At 47.0% G+C, this 17,400-nt stretch overlaps 1 protein-coding gene across 1 annotated transcript in view; it reads left to right on the top strand.

The window, feature by feature from the left end:
- UBE2E1 (ubiquitin conjugating enzyme E2 E1) overlaps positions 1-12,803 on the top strand; it is a 66,447-nt gene extending 53,644 nt beyond the window's left edge. Inside the window, exon 5 of the mRNA XM_075316657.1 lies at positions 12,066-12,803. Coding sequence (XP_075172772.1) covers positions 12,066-12,163 — 98 coding nt within the window. The 3' untranslated portion in view covers positions 12,164-12,803. The remainder of the gene's footprint in view (positions 1-12,065) is intronic.
- The last annotated feature ends 4,597 nt before the right edge of the window (positions 12,804-17,400 follow it).

Genomic DNA, 17,400 nt, shown 5'->3' with positions numbered 1-17,400 from the left:
ACAACGGAATCCAGCACCATAGACATTCATGATGCCTCTTGACGGATTCAGACGGAATCCCGTGGAGTGCTTTTTTTTCACAGCAACAAAAAACGTTACATTTTGCATTCCTCCTGCCCGACGGGCAGTCACAAAACGACTGATGCGCCACGGGGTGGATGCAAAGCGAGACCTTCAGTTGCAATCTGCCCTTAATAGAAGTCTATGAGGCATAAACGGATTCCTGTAAAATATTTTGCCGGTTACCGTAATTCCTCAAGGCGATGGATTGCAACTGATGCAAAACAACGCAAGTGTGAAAGCAGCCTAATTAAAAACGTCAGCTCAAGATGCAGAAAAGGAGAATGCTATGAGTCTCGGAAAATGGCGACAAAAGCACTTTTTTTTTTAAAAAACAAACTTCAGAATTTTTTTCACCACTTAGATAAAAGTAAAACTTAACATGTTTGGTATCTACGAACTCGTACTGACCTGGGGAATCATATCAAAGGTCAGTGTTACCATATAGTGAACACAGTAAATAAAAAAAAAAACAATCGTGAAATTGCACTTTTTTTTCCAATTTCACCGCACTTGAAATTTTTTTTCCATTTTCCAGTACAATATGGGGCAGAATAAATGGAGCCATTCAAAAGTACAACTTGTTCCGCAAAAAAACGAGCCCCATATGGCTTTGACAGAAAAAGTAAAGGAAAAGGGGAGGAAAAACAGAAAATCACCTGAGGTGAAGGGGTTAATATTGCCCATATTTTGGGATTATAAACTGAAGTGTGGCACATCTGGTTACTCAACCTTAAATGTAATTAAATATCTCCTTAAATCAACACACCAGTCCAAATGGTAAACTGACCGTGTATAGCAGATCAGTCCCGTGCCCACCTTCTGCTGCCATACCGGCTCCACCATTTGAAAGTATTGCAACATGGCTGCTGTTAGGGTGAAATGCCGCTTTCAGTGCCAACCTTATGAGGTCTGGGAAGGATGGGTCATGTCTGTCACTTCTAAGAATGCTCTCCATAGAGGCACCATACACGGTGGTAGCTTTCTTTGGAAGATGCGAATAGAGCTTCACTGTGGATGAACAGGAACAAATCCTTTAAAGGGAACCTGTCATCAGAAATTTTGCTTTAAACCTAAATGTTTCCCCTTCTGCAGCTCCTGGGCTGCATTCTAGCAAGGTTCCTGTTGGTTTTTTGCTCCCTTTTAGACCAAATATAATACTTTATAAAGGTGTACCTTTTGGGATGCAAATTTTCTAAATCGTCCATGGGGGCGGGCTCTCTGGTGTCCGTTATGTCCCTCCTGCCGATTTACGCCGTCCCCCAACGCAGCATTTCATACTTCCAGGATGCCGCCCAGTGAGCCCGTGGTCCGGCGCATGCGCAGTGCCACTGTAGCGGGACTGTGCACTGCGTGCACAGTGTGACCGCTGGTGACATTTGCGCAGGCACGAGAATGGGCGGCGCTGTGTTGTCATCGCAAGTGCCCGCGCTTTCCCCTCTGCCTCCAGCGTTCTGCGCAAGCGCTGGCCAGATGACCGCACGTCCCCTCTTTCCCATCTTTCCCTGTAGCGGGAAATAGATGGGAGGATCGGAGCAGGACACCACCGGTTACGGCCAGCGCTTGCGCAGAACGCTGGAGGCAGAGAGGAAAGCGCGTGCACTAGATTATGGGTGGGCACTTGCAATGATAATCACAGCGCCGCCCATAATCTCGTTGGGGGACGTCATAAATCGGCAGGATGGACATAACGGACACCAGAGAGCCCGCCCCCATGGATGATTTAGAAAATTTGCATCCCTAAAGGTACACCTTTATAAAGTATTACATTTGGTCTAAAGGGGAGCAAAAAACCAACAGGAACCTTGCTAGAATGCAGCCCAGGAGCTGCAGAAGGGGAAACATTTAGGTTTAAAGCAAAATTTCTGATGACAGGTTCCCTTTAAGAGAAGGGGACTTGTTATATTTACTACACATTTGACATTTTGTAATTAGAGTGGTAAATCACTGGGACTCGGCAGCTATCGCATGGTAAATGTCCTCAACTAGATGGATACAGGTAGTTGTACTGCATCTGTGTCTGTTGTACATGGGGCTTAATGAAGAAAGAACTCCTAATGTATCCGCCATCCGATGAGAACTGCACAGTACTTCAGTCAGTTTTTCCTTAGGCCTGATTCACATGTTTGTCTTACACAGGGACAGGTCCAATTTTGTTCCGATTTGCTATCCTTGTGTTCTCCATGTCTCACTGTCTAATGAGTAGAAGCTGGGAAACCCTTTTATTCCTTTTTAATTTTGCGTAAGGCTATGTGCGCATGTAGCGTTTGTCCCTGCAGAAATTTCTGCAGCGATTTGAACAGCACACGTGCGCTTCAAATCGCTGCAGAAAGAGTCCGTATGAAAAAAAAAAAGCCGATTCCATGCGCTCTGACTGCAGCCCCTCCCATAGACAGAGCGGGGGCTGCATGCAGAGCGCACGGAATAAGTGGCATGTCACTTTTTAGAACGCGCGCTTCAGGCAGCAGCCGAAGCGCTGCACTCTAATACGGCACGTGCGCACGGCTGCTGCATAATCTTCATAGATTGTGCTGGGGACGCAGGACGCATGCAGTTACGCTGCGGTGCAGATCGCTGCGTAACTGCATGCAAATACGCAACGTGCGCACATAGCCTAAGAGAGAAACTAATGTTGCACTGATGGTAAAATAAAATGGCTGCACAGATCCAAAAACTGATAAAAATGTATATGTATATTGTACTTGGCAGTTTTCTTGAATGCAAGAAAAAGAATACATGTGTATCTGACCTAAGAGTAAGACTTTAAAAGAGAATCTATCAGCAGGTTATTTTTTTCATATGTAATGTGACAGCACAATAAGCACGTTGTAGCAGAAGAGAGCATGATTCCAGTGATGTCACTTACTGTGTTTTGATGTTTCAATACAATCAGTGTTTTATCAAGAGAAGATTATAACTGCAGGACAAGCTGCCTGTGCCTCCTAGTCAAACCTTGCCACTGATTAGCAGCTGTCAGTAACTATACAATGTACACAGAATTCTACTAATCAGTGGTCTGGGCGAGTTATACAAGGCTCAGCATTCCAAGCTCTGGTAGATCTGCATCAGAAAACTAATTGTATCATAACTGCTGCACACAGTAATCTAAGTGATACAGCGCTGGAACTGGGATCTTTCTCCCTACATCATGCTGTCAGTGTACAAAAAACCTGTTGAGAGATTCCCTTTAAAACAAATACAGTAAGAAACTACACAAAGCAGGCAGTCTTTAAAAGGGTTGTCGTACAAAGTTAATTTTAATCAATAGATCTTGTAATAATAATAAGTTCCACAATTGGAGGTGTTTAAAAAAAAAAAAATTCTTTTTCGCTCTATTGGGAGACCCAGACAATTGGGGTGTATAGGCTATGCCTCCGGAGGCAGCACAAAGTATTACACTCAAAAGTGTTAAGCCCCTCCCCTTCTGCCTATACACCCCCCGTGCTCCCACGGGCTCCTCAGTTTTTATGCTTTGTGCGAAGGAGGCAGACATGCAAGCACAGCTCCACAGATTAGTCAGCAGCAGCTGCTGACTAGGTCGGATGGAAGAAAAGTGGGCCCATATAGGGCCCCCAGCATGCTCCCTTCTCACCCCACTCTTGTCGGCGGTGTTGTTAAGGTTGAGGTATCCATTGCGGGTACGGAGGCTGGAGCCCACATGCTGTTTTCCTTCCCCATCCCCCTTAGGGCTCTGGGTGAAGTGGGATCTTATCGGTCTCCAGGCACTGAGACCGGGCTTCATCCACAACTCCTGTGGAGCCTGATGGATAGGAGCCGATACCGTTCAGGGACATGGCCCTGCATCTTAGAGGTACTCTGTATCCCTATGGGGACCGCGCACGGCATCACCTCAGCTTTGCTGGGTGTGCTAGTGCACCGGGGACCGCGGCGCTGACCGGGTCTATATGTGCCATTACACACTCAGCGTCGCTGAGTGTGTTTATATGTAAGGGCTACCGCACTGACCGCCGTTGCCACGGGACACTGCGGCGCGGCTGGGACTTGTAGTTCGCCGGGGACTTTCACGCGACCGCGCTTTTACGGCGGCCGCGTTTATTACTACAGTCCCCGGCTTCATTGCGGCCTAGTTTCCCTTTTTTTTTCTCCCGCCCTCAGCCCTGACAGGCAAGGGAAGGGCGGGACGCTGCACGGAGCGAGCAGCAATGAGGGCTGGAGTATGATTTACATGCTCCACTCCCCTCACTGTGCACAGTGTGAGCGCCCGTTTCGCGCTCTTTCTAGGCCACGCCCACAGCTTCCTCAGCTCGTCAGGACGCCGCAGCCATTCCTGTCAGCTCCACCGACGCTGCAGAGAGGGACATATTCATGGGAGACCCAGACACGGTTTCTGGTGGCCTCACAACCGCTTAGGCGGCTGGTAAGCAGCACATGTGGTGCTAGCCCCATGGTGCTGTATTGTATTGGTACATTATTTGTGTACTGTATATAATTTACACTGTATGAGCACAGTTCTTTCTGGCTATATACCCTATTGTGTCACTCAGGGAAAACTATAGCATGGCGCCCACAAAAGGCAGGGGTGCCAAAACACAGGCTTATTATGTTGCCTGCACCGCATGTAAGACCCAGCTACCGGCAGGTTCCACTGACCCTCATTGTGTACAGTGTTCGACCCCTGTGACACTTCCTCAGCCGGATCCTCTGCTAAGAGGGGCCCAGGGGGAGCCACCTGTTGACACTGTCCAGGTGACGGGGACTGAGTTTGCAGCCTTTAAGGATCAACTCTCTGAGACTATGGCTAAGATATTAGAAGCCTTGCAGTCCAGACCGGTATCTCAGCAAAGGGACTCTGTTGAATCATTGTTCCCTGACCCCCCTCAGTTGGACCAACAATGTCCTCACGGGGTATCTCATACATCCCAGACGGAGGGTTCGGACTTAGAACCTAGCCCCAGATCGTCTAAGCGGGCCCGCTTAGAATTTCCCTCGACATCATATTGTTTAGGGTCTCAGCGGGGGGATTCTCTGGTTGATGATGCGGAGACAGCTGATCAGGATTCTGATCCTGGGAGCGCTCTCAATCTTAATTCTCCAGACGGGGACGCCATAGTGAATGATCTTATTGCATCCATTCATCAGTTGCTGGATATTCTTCCCTCAGCCCCTCCGGCGGAGGAGTCAGATTCTCAGCAGGAGAAATTTCGCTTCAGGTTCCCCAAGCGTACACAGAGTATGTTTCTAGACCACTCTGATTTCAGAGAGGCAATCCAGAATCACCATGCTTGTCCGGATAAGCGTTTCTCTAAGCGCCTTAAGGATACACGTTATCCTTTTCCCCCGGAAGTGGTTAAAGGTTGGATTCAATGTCCCAAAGTGGATCCTCCAATCTCCAGACTGGCGGCTAGATCCATACTTGCAGTGGAAGATGGGGCCTCGCTTAAAGATGCCACTGACAGGCAGATGGAGCTCTGGATGAAATCCATCTATGAAGCTATCGGAGCTTCTTTTGCCCCAGCATTCGCAGCCGTATGGGCGCTACAAGCTATATCAGCAGGTCAAGCGAAAATTGAAGCGGCCGCGCCACAAGTGGCTTCCATTACCTCCCAGACCTCGGCAATTGCGTCTTACGCTATGAATGCTGTCCTGGACTCTGTGAGCCGTACGGCAGTTGCGACCGCCAATTCGGTAGTAGTCCGCAGGGCCTTGTGGCTACGGGAGTGGAAGGCAGATTCCGCTTCCAAAAAGCGTTTAACCGGTTTGCCAATTTCTGGCGACAGGCTCTTTGGCGAGCGCCTGGATGAAATCATCAAACAATCCAAGGGAAAGGATACATCCTTACCCCAGCCCAAGCAGAACCTCTCCCAACAGAGGAGAGGGCAGTCGAGGTTTCGGTCCTTTCGGGGCGCGGGCAGGTCCCAATTCTCCTCGTCCAAAAGGTCTCAGAAAGAACAAAGGAACTCTGATGCATGGCGGTCTAAGTCACGTCCTAAAAAGGCCATTGGGAGCACCGCTAACAAAGCGGCTGCCTCATGACTTTCTACCTCCTCTAGTAGCATCCTCGGTCGGTGGCAGGCTCTCCCGCTTTTGCGACACCTGGCTGCCACAAATAAAAGACCGCTGGGTGAGAGACATTCTCTCTCACGGTTACAAGATAGAGTTCATCTCTCGTCCCCCGACTCGATTCTTCCGGTCCTCTCCGCCTCCCGAGCGAGCCGAGGCTCTTCGGCAGGCGCTGGGCACCCTGAAGGCAGAAGGAGTGGTGGTCCCTGTTCCTCTTCAGCAACAGGGCCACAGTTTTTACTCCAACTTGTTTGTGGTCCCAAAGAAGGACGGGTCCTTCCGTCCTGTCCTGGACCTGAAACTTCTCAACAAACACGTAAAGACCAGGCGGTTCCGGATGGAATCCCTCCGTTCCGTCATCGCCTCAATGTCCCAGGGAGATTTCCTTGCATCGATCGATATCAAAGATGCTTATCTCCACGTTCCGATTGCCCCAGAGCACCAACGCTTCTTGCGCTTCGCCATGGAAAACGAACACCTGCAGTTCGTGGCACTACCATTCGGCCTGGCAACAGCCCCACGGGTTTTCACCAAGGTTATGGCTACTGTAGTAGCGGTCCTCCATTCTCAGGGTCATTCTGTGATCCCGTACTTGGACGATCTGTTGATCAAGGCACCCTCTCAAGAGGCATGCCAACACAGCCTCGACGTTACCCTGGAGACTCTCCAGAGTTTCGGGTGGATCATCAATTTTCCAAAGTCAAATCTGACACCGGCCCAATCGCTGACGTACCTTGGCATGGAGTTTCATACCCTCTCAGCGATAGTGAAGCTTCCGCTGATCAAACAGCAGTCACTACAGAAAGGGGTACAGTCTCTCCTTCAAGGCCAGTCACACCCCTTGAGGCGCCTCATGCACTTCTTGGGGAAGATGGTGGCAGCAATGGAAGCAGTCCCTTTCGCGCAGTTTCACCTGCGTCCCCTTCAATGGGACATCCTACGCAAATGGGACAGGAAGCCGACGTCCCTCGACAGGACAGTCTCCCTCTCTCAGGCGACCAAAGCCTCCCTTCGGTGGTGGCTTCTTCCCACTTCATTATCGAAGGGGAAATCCTTCCTTCCCCCATCCTGGGAAGTAGTCACGACAGACGCGAGTCTGTCAGGATGGGGAGCGGTTTTTCTCCACCACAGGACTCAGGGTACGTGGACCCGGCAAGAGTCCTCGCTTCAGATCAATGTTCTGGAAATTCGGGCAGTGTATCTTGCCCTGAAAGCGTTCCAGCAGTGGCTGGCAGGCAAGCAGATCCGAATTCAGTCGGACAATTCCACAGCGGTGGCATACATCAATCACCAAGGCGGCACACGCAGTCGTCAAGCCTTCCAGGAAGTCCGGCGGATCTTGATGTGGGTGGAAGCCACGTCCTCCACCATATCCGCAGTTCACATCCCAGGCGTGGAAAACTGGGAAGCAGATTATCTCAGTCGCCAGGGCATGGACGCAGGGGAATGGTCCCTTCACCCGGACGTGTTTCAGGAGATCTGTTGCCGCTGGGGGGTGCCGGACGTCGACCTCATGGCGTCCCGGCACAACAACAAGGTACCAATGTTCATGGCACGGTCTCAAGACCCCAGAGCTCTGGCGGCAGACGCCTTAGTTCAGGATTGGTCGCAGTTTCAGCTCCCGTATGTGTTTCCTCCGCTGGCACTGTTGCCCAGAGTGTTACGCAAGATCAGGGCCGACTGCCGCCGCGCCATCCTCGTCGCTCCAGACTGGCCGAGGAGGTCGTGGTACCCGGATCTGTGGCATCTCACGGTCGGCCAACCGTGGGCACTACCAGACCGAACAGACTTGCTGTCTCAAGGGCCGTTTTTCCATCTGAATTCTGCGGCCCTCAACCTGACTGCGTGGCCATTGAGTCCTGGATCCTAGCGTCTTCAGGATTATCTCAGGATGTCATTGCCACTATGAGACAGGCTAGGAAACCAACGTCCGCCAAGATCTATCACAGGACGTGGAAAATTTTTCTGTCATGGTGCTCTGCTCAGGGTTTTTCTCCCTGGCCATTTGCATTACCTACTTTTCTGTCCTTCCTTCAATCTGGACTGGAAAAGGGTTTGTCGCTTGGCTCCCTTAAGGGACAAGTTTCTGCGCTCTCGGTGTTTTTCCAGAAGCGCCTAGCTAGACTTCCACAGGTACGCACGTTCCTGCAGGGAGTTTGTCACATCGTTCCACCTTACAAGCGGTCGTTAGAACCCTGGGATCTGAACAGGGTGCTGATGGTTCTTCAGAAACCACCATTCGAGCCAATGAGAGATATCTCTCTCTCACGCCTTTCGCAGAAGGTGGTCTTCCTAGTAGCAGTCACCTCTCTTCGGAGAGTGTCTGAGCTAGCAGCGTTGTCATGCAAAGCCCCTTTTCTGGTGTTTCACCAGGACAAGGTGGTTCTACGTCCGGTTCCGGAATTTCTCCCTAAGGTTGTATCCCCCTTTCATCTCAATCAGGATATCTCCTTACCTTCTTTTTATCCTCATCCAGTTCACCAATGTGAAAAGGATTTGCACTTGTTAGATCTGGTGAGAGCATTCAGATTCTACATTTCTCGTACGGCGCCCCTGCGCCGCTCGGATGCACTCTTTGTCCTTGTCGCTGGCCAGCGTAAAGGGTCACAGGCTTCCAAATCAACCCTGGCTCGGTGGATCAAGGAGCCAATTATCGAAGCTTACCGTTCGGCTGGGCTTCCGGTTCCCTCAGGGCTGAAGGCCCATTCTACCAGAGCCGTGGGCGCGTCCTGGGCTTTGAGGCACCAGGCTACGGCTCAGCAGGTGTGTCAGGCGGCTACCTGGTCGAGCCTGCACACTTTCACGAAACACTATCAGGTGCATACCTATGCTGCGGCGGATGCCAGCCTAGGTAGACGAGTCCTTCAGGCGGCGGTTGCCCACCTGTAGGAAAGGGCCGTTTTACGGCTCTCTTACGAGGTATTATTTTACCCACCCAGGGACTGCTTTTGGACGTCCCAATTGTCTGGGTCTCCCAATAGAGCGAAAAAGAAGAACGGAATTTTGTTTACTTACCGTAAATTCCTTTTCTTCTAGCTCTAATTGGGAGACCCAGCACCCGCCCCTGTTTTTTTGTGTACACATGTTGTTCATGTTGAATGGTTTCAGTTCTCCGATGTTCCTTCGGATTGAAGTTACTTTAAACTAGTTTGTAATTATATTTCCTCCTTCTTGCTTTTGCACCAAAACTGAGGAGCCCGTGGGAGCACGGGGGGTGTATAGGCAGAAGGGGAGGGGCTTAACACTTTTGAGTGTAATACTTTGTGCTGCCTCCGGAGGCATAGCCTATACACCCTAATTGTCTGGGTCTCCCAATTAGAGCTAGAAGAAAAGGAATTTACGGTAAGTAAACAAAATTCCGTTCTCCTTTGCTGAGATAATCTTATATATGTGCCCCTGCTCTGTGCTGTGTAATGGCCGTGTCTGACCATACAGGGACATGGTCTGATCATACCACAGGTCATGGTCCGGGAAGGATGGAAAAGAGAATATACAGACAGAATCTGCTTCATTCCCTGCCTGTTCTTTCTGTAAGGTATAGGGATTCCACTTTTTTGCAGCAATTTCAGGTGGGCACAGGTAAGGCTGCTTTCACACTACGTTTTTTTAACATGCGTCATGAACGTTTTTTTAACGCAAAAACGGAGCCAGTGCAAATGCGTTTTCATTTCAATGCATTTGCAATGGACTCGCGTCAACATGCGTTCACATGCGTTTACGTGCGTTATAGTGAGGATCTAGCGACTTGCAGTTTAACTTTTTTCAAAAACGCTACTTGTAGCGTTTTTGAGCTGGGTCCAAATACTGTTTTTCACTGGATCCTGACTATAATGCATGCAAACGCATGTGAACGCTGGCATGCTGATAGACAGGATCCTGCTTGCTCTACTGAGCATGACCAGAAACCAGCCTGGCGTGATCAGTCTCTCTTTCTCCCTCCCTTTCTTCCCTCTCTCTCCCCCGCCTGAGAGCGGCGGACACTCGTAATCAAGGTATATATCGGGTAACCAAGCAAAGCGCTTCGCTTAGTTACCCGATGTTTACCTTGGTTACGTGTGCAGAGAGCAGGCAGCCCGGCTCCTAGCAGCTACGGACGCTCGTAACCAAGGTAAATATCGGGTATCCAAGCAAAGCACTTTCTATTAGTTACCCGATGTTTACCTTGGTTACCAGCATCTGCAGCTGTCAGATGCCGACTCCCAGTCTATCACGTTCAGTTCCCCTCACTCCCGATCACATGACTTCAATGCCCCACCCATAAACTTCAAGTGACAGGATCCTGCAAAATAATACATGCGTTTGCACGCGTTTTTCTTTGTAAAAACAGGATCAACTTTTACAGCAAAAAAACGTTCATGACGCATGTTAAAAAAAAAAACGTAGTGTGAAAGCAGCCTTATAGGTCTCTGTCATAAACGAGATATTTATTTTGGTACATAAATTCCTCCTACATAAACTAGCCTATGCTATGTGATAGAAAACAAAGAGTGGGTATTAATGGTGTATAGGGTTACTAGTGGGGTGCCACAGGGGTCTGTATTGGGCCCCCTACAATTTAATATATTTATTAATGATCTGATGGATGGTTTACAGAGTAAAATATCAGTATTTGCAGATGATACAAAACTATGTAAGGTAGTTAACACAATGCAATGGAGGACAGTTTGCAACTACAGATGGATTTGAGTAAATTGGAGAATTGGGCAGAAAAATGGCAAAAATAGGTATAACACAGATAAGTGTAAGGTTATGCACATGGGAAGGAGAAACAGATGCTACGATTACTTACTAAATGGGAAACTGCTGGGGAAATCAGACATGGAAAAAGACTAAAGGCTGCTTTACACGCAACGACAGCGCTAACGACATATCGCTGGGGTCACGAGAGGAATGGATGTTTTTCTTTATAGCAACAATATAGAAGGTTATGAATAGCATAACATTAGATGTAGATCGTTGACCCAGCTTAGGAGTTGGGAAATATTTTTTTTTTCCCTATGAAGAAAATTGGCTTCTACTCTGTGGGTTTTTGCCTTCTACAGGTTCAACACTGCAGAACAGCGGCACTAAAACAGACTGAACTAGATGGACATAAGGTCTTCCTTCAGCCTTAGAAACTATGTTACTATGTTACTATGCTAGGGACAAACTAACAAAATAAATAAAATAGTCTATATAACTGAAAACAAGCTTCACAAGCCTTGTCAGCCACTTGTAGAGCCGATTCATACACCAGTGGTGTTTCCACCTCAACTCCCAGCTCTTTAGCCATTCGTAAAATTCGGGCCCGTAAAAAACAAAAAACCTCTCAGCCCTATGTGTTGGAGCTTGCTTCTCTGGGTTATACATCACAGAGACTTGCCACCTCAATGATGCATACTTCCCATTTAGGACTTATCCAGCTGCCATCTTACAAAGGCAAAGCATTTCCCTGCCCGTTTTATCACAGGAGTGAGTGTTTCTGCAGAGTCTCCAGTCCTCTGAGCTCATCATAAATCAAGCCAGTGTGATATATAACCTCAGCGGTAGCTGGAGCTCCTAACTCACTGATTTGATTTATGATGAGCTCATGGAACTGGAGATGCTACAGAAACACTCACTCTGACAAAACAGGCAGGGAAATGTTTTACCTCACAGAAAGCAGCAGCTGCAGGCAACTGCTATGTTGTTTATATAATAAGTTATGCTCCCCCCACACCACCCCCCCGGCTAAGAGATGTGGTATGATCAGACCATGTCCTGGTACGGTCAGACACGGCCATTACACAGTACATAGCAGGGGCACATATATAAGATAATCTCAGCACAGGAACATTTTATATAACATCCAATTTGGAACTTATTATTATTTCTAGATCTATTGATTAAAATGTACTTTGTTGGTGGGACAATGACAAGCTTATTTAGTGCATTCAGTCACATTTACCAGTGATTTAGGTGGGAGCACCCGGCATCTGTAATGTAAATGTACTCCTTTTTTGCAGCGGATCCTCTCGTTGGAAGTATCGCCACTCAATACATGACCAACAGAGCCGAGCATGACCGAATGGCCAGACAGTGGACCAAGAGATACGCTACATAGATGCCCCGCTATGTCCGTGATGGCGAGAGCTGCTTGTTCATTGGGCAATGGAGGGTGGGAATCTGCAAAGAATAGGTTATTTCTATAACAGATTTTATTCAGTCTTTTATTTCCAGAGAATTTTGTTATTGTAACTTAAGGTATGTTTCTGCAGTAATCGACTGTAGCGCGTCACAACACAAGTACAAAATGTTACCTTGTGAGGATTACCAGGAATGGAAATATATGTTTCCCCCCATTTTTGTTCTGCGTTCATGTAAGCGATCGAAGCAATTTAATTTTGTACAGTTACACTGCTTATACGGTAAATGTCTGTGTTATGTTCTGCTGAGGGATTGAATGAGTAATTTGTGTATGAGAGATGAGCTGCAGCGAGTGTGTAACATAACCACGTCTCCACCGCCAGGGAATCTGAGGAACCTCTGTATAATGGAAAACATTTTACACTTTATATAATTTTCTTCCTTTTTGTATATCGGCAAACTCGGCTGAGACAAACTTTAACGAAATCTGTAGTGAAATACCTTAAGCTGTTTAAATGTAAAAGTGAATAAGAATTACTCCGTGGATTGGTTATATGTTGTAGGCTGAAGAAGTCTGCATTTGTTACTGTGCTAATAAAAGTGGGAAAAAAAACCTGTGAGCGTTGTATATGTTCATTCACAAAGATCCGCTAAATCTCTCGGCGGTAACACAAATCAGATGTACAGTTAATGCTACTTTTTTTTTTTTGTTTGGTCTTTCTGGAGATTTTAGCCTAAAGGGTGCTTTATACGCTGCGACATCACTAGCAATGTTGCGAGCGTTAGTACCCGCCCCCGTCGTTGGTGCGATATGTGGTGATCGCTACCATAGCGAACAATATCGCTACTACAGTGTCACACGCACATACCTTGTCAGCGACGTCGCTGTGACCGCCGAACAATCCCTCCTTCAAGGGGGAGTTGCGTTCGGCGTCATAGCGACGTCACTGAGGCGTCATTAAGTGGCCGGCCAATAGAAGCGGAGGGGCGGAGATGAGCGGGACGTAACATCCCGCCCACCTCCTTCTTTCCTCATTGCCGGTGGACGCAGGTAAGGAGATGTTTGTCGTTCCTGCGGTGTCACAAATAGCGATGTGTGCTGCCGCAGGAACGACAAAGGACATCATACCTGCAGCAGCAACGATATTAAGAAAAGGAGCGACGTGTCAACGGTCACAGTTTTTGCGATTGTTGATAGTCGCTCCTTGGTGTCACATGCTGCGATGTCGCTACGGGATGTGCGTCACTAACGACGTGACCCCAACGATATATCGGTAGCGATGTCGCAGCGTGTAAAGTACCATTAAGACAGGCTCCAATATTACCATTATTTGTTATATCTGCAATAAGGCTGGGACTACACAGTGACAGATCACCCGACACAAGAAATAGTAGTGTTGCATATGTAACACTATGATGTTGCGTTGCATTCTGCAACACATACTTTTCCAAATATGTTGGATTTTGTCTCTGGTCACAAACTGCGCACTACTCAATTGCCATAGACCTCATGCAATTCGGATGCAACTTATTTGTTATTTGCCAATTTTTTAGTAGCAAAATCACGTTTTAGCTCAGATATTTTTGGTCACGTGACACGGTGTGTAGCCTCAGCAGTCTTTCCTTCCTCCTGGCAGCTTGTGTTACATTGGCAGGTCTCTGCTAATGTTCACTGTGGCTTTTTTAAAGATTTTTTTTCTTTCCTCGTACAGAAACTGTTCCAGGACACTTTCCTTATTTGTGGAGTTTTTGGAGAGCTCTTCTTTTCCCGACCCGGCTAGCTTTTGCCTGAAATGTTCTTTACAGCCTTTTGAAGGCAGTATAGTGAAACCTTGGATTACGAGCATACTTCGTTCCGGGACTGTGCTCTTAAACCAAGTTACTCTATATCAAAGCAAATTTTACCATAGGAAATAATTGAAACGCAGACAATTTGTTCCACAACCCAAAAATATTTACTGTATTTATAAAACTTATTACAGTAATACAAAATAATTTACTGTATTCATATAAAATTACAGTACACTGATACAAGATACTGTATAGTAAAAGACAAAGCAAATTAAACTGCACGTTAGCTTACAATAGAATTGTTGGTGTGAGAGAGGTACAATATAAGCAAAGTGCTGTATAGCAGAAAAAGTACAGTACTGTATCTATAAATGAAAATTGGTAGACATGCTGTATAGTATATACTGTACAATGGTATACTGTGTACAGTATACAGTACGTATGTACAGAAATTTCTCAACAATGCGTCAGAGCACAGTGAAAGTACGGAACCGAACGTGTGATCGGTATTTGCTCTTATTGCAAAGCATTGCTCTTAAACCAAGTTACAAAATTTTAGAAAACTTTGCTTGTCTTGCAAAACCCTCTCAAACCAAGCTACTCTTAATCCAAGGTTCCACTGTACTTAGTTTGAAGCTAATCCTGATGGAAACCTCTCCAAAGTAGCGAGATGCATCCTATTTCTTCCACCAGGGAGTTTTCAAATCTTTAAAAAAAATTACTCCAAAAATGCCTTTAAGGATACGTACACACAGAATCTTGTAACCACCAAGTTTTCCAAAGTGAAGATGGTTTAAGAAAACACCAACTGTGTTTATGTTCGTTAACATCTTCTTTGGAACTTTCTTTTATAATTAACAAAAGTTGAAAAGTTCCCAGAGAATGAACAGCATATGTTTAACCATTTCTCAGTTTTCAAAGCCTGAAGTGGATAAAAGAAGTGACAGAGGACAATATAGGCACAGCAAGTCGTTTTAACATCGCTGTACATTCATTCATTTTGCTGGCAGGTCTCAAGCAGAATGTACCAAACAAGGGACCCCAAAAATCAACAGAGTGCACAGCAATGTAAGAATGACATTACTGTGCACTAGAGTTGAGCGCGGTTCGTGGTTCTCCAGTTCTAGGCTCGAGTGATTTTGGGGCATGTTCTAGATCGAACTAGAACTCGAGCTTTTTGCAAAAGCTCGATAGTTCTAGAAACGTTCGAGAACGGTTCTAGCAGCCAAAAAACAGCTAAATCTTAGCTTGGTTTCTGCTGTAATAGTGTAAGTCACTCTGTGAATCACACTATTATGACATTTCAGTGTATAGTGTGCGTGAACAGCGCCTTCAGATCACTGCTGTTTCTATAATGGCGATCGCCATTTTTTTTTTTTTTTTCTTGTCTTCCTTCCCTAAGCGCGCGCGTCTTGTGGGGCTGGCCAGCATGTCAGCCAATCACAGACACACACACACCTAAGTGGACTTTGAGGCAGAGAAGCAACGGCATGTGTGATAGGATCTGCATGTCACATGTCCCTGCATTATAAAACCGGACATTTTCTTCACGATCGCTATTATCTGCCTTCTGCGTCTTTGGTGTCAGACATCACTGTCGCAGTTCCGTCCTTTGTCCTATCGCCGATACAGCTGTATGCGCTGCATACACAGCGTTAGACAGCTTAGGGAGAGCACATTCTAGCAGTCCTTTTAAGGGCTCGTACCGGCAGGGTCAGAGAGCCATAGGTGACAGGTCCTGCAAACAGCAACAGCGTCTGTGTAGCCCAGGTCAGGGATTTCCTCCCTGCATTTCACCATTAGGAGGGAATAGAAAGGCAGGCTTCCATTCCTCTACCCAGAGCACCACAATCCTGCCACTGTACCCTCTTGTCCTCTGCACACTCCAACTCATTCTAAGTAAGCCATTATACTAGCAAACACTCAGTGTACCTAGTGGCATCCTATCTGTGGCTATTGGACTTTGCTATAGTCCCACTAGTGCAAAGACATTTGCAGAGCACATCTGCCTGCATTGCACACTCCAAGTTTTTTAAACTCAGCCATTATACTAGCAAACACTCAGTGTACCTAGTGGCATCCTATACGTGGCTATTGGACTTTGCTATAGTCCCACTAGGGCCAAGACATTTGCAGAGCGCATCTGCCTGCGTTGCACACTCCAACAAATTATAACGAAGCCATTATACTAGCAAACACTCAGTGTACCTAGTGGCATCCTATACGTGGCTATTGGACTTTGCTATAGTCCCACTAGTGCCAAGACATTTGCAGCACGTCTGCCTGCGTTGCACACTCCAACGAATTATAACTAAGCCATTATACTAGCACACACTCAGTGTACCTAGTGGCATCCTATACGTGGCTATTGGACTTTGCTATAGTCCCACTAGTGCAAAGACATTAGCAGAGCACATCTGCCTGCATTGCACACTCCAACTAATTATAACGAAGCCATTATACTAGCAAACACTCAGTGTACCTAGTGGCATCCTATACGTGGCTATTGGACTTTGCTATAGTCCCACTAGTGCCAAGACATTTGCAGAGCGCATCTGCCTGCGTTGCACACTCCAACAAATTATAACGAAGCCATTATACTAGCAAACACTCAGTGTACCTAGTGGCATCCTATACGTGGCTATTGGACTTTGCTATAGTCCCACTAGTGCCAAGACATTTGCAGAGCGCATCTGCCTGCGTTGCACACTCCAACTAATTATAACGAAGCCATTATACTAGCAAACACTCAGTGTACCTAGTGGCATCCTATACGTGGCTATTGGACTTTGCTATAGTCCCACTAGTGCCAAGACATTTGCAGCACGTCTGCCTGCGTTGCACACTCCAACGAATTATAACTAAGCCATTATACTAGCACACACTCAGTGTACCTAGTGGCATCCTATACGTGGCTATTGGACTTTGCTATAGTCCCACTAGTGCAAAGACATTAGCAGAGCACATCTGCCTGCATTGCACACTCCAACTAATTATAACGAAGCCATTATACTAGCAAACACTCAGTGTACCTAGTGGCATCCTATACGTGGCTATTGGACTTTGCTATAGTCCCACTAGTGCCAAGACATTTGCAGAGCGCATCTGCCTGCGTTGCACACTCCAACAAATTATAACGAAGCCATTATACTAGCAAACACTCAGTGTACCTAGTGGCATCCTATACGTGGCTATTGGACTTTGCTATAGTCCCACTAGTGCCAAGACATTTGCAGAGCGCATCTGCCTGCGTTGCACACTCCAACAAATTATAACGAAGCCATTATACTAGCAAACACTCAGTGTACCTAGTGGCATCCTATACGTGGCTATTGGACTTTGCTATAGTCCCACTAGTGCCAAGACATTTGCAGAGCGCATCTGCCTGCGTTGCACACTCCAACAAATTATAACGAAGCCATT

The sequence above is a fragment of the Anomaloglossus baeobatrachus genome, chromosome 6, assembly GCF_048569485.1.
Source record: "Anomaloglossus baeobatrachus isolate aAnoBae1 chromosome 6, aAnoBae1.hap1, whole genome shotgun sequence".
In the NCBI taxonomy this organism is placed as follows: Eukaryota; Metazoa; Chordata; class Amphibia; order Anura; family Aromobatidae; genus Anomaloglossus; species Anomaloglossus baeobatrachus.
Note: the sequence above shows the minus strand (reverse complement) of the source record. Positions and strands in the feature narration are given on the sequence as shown.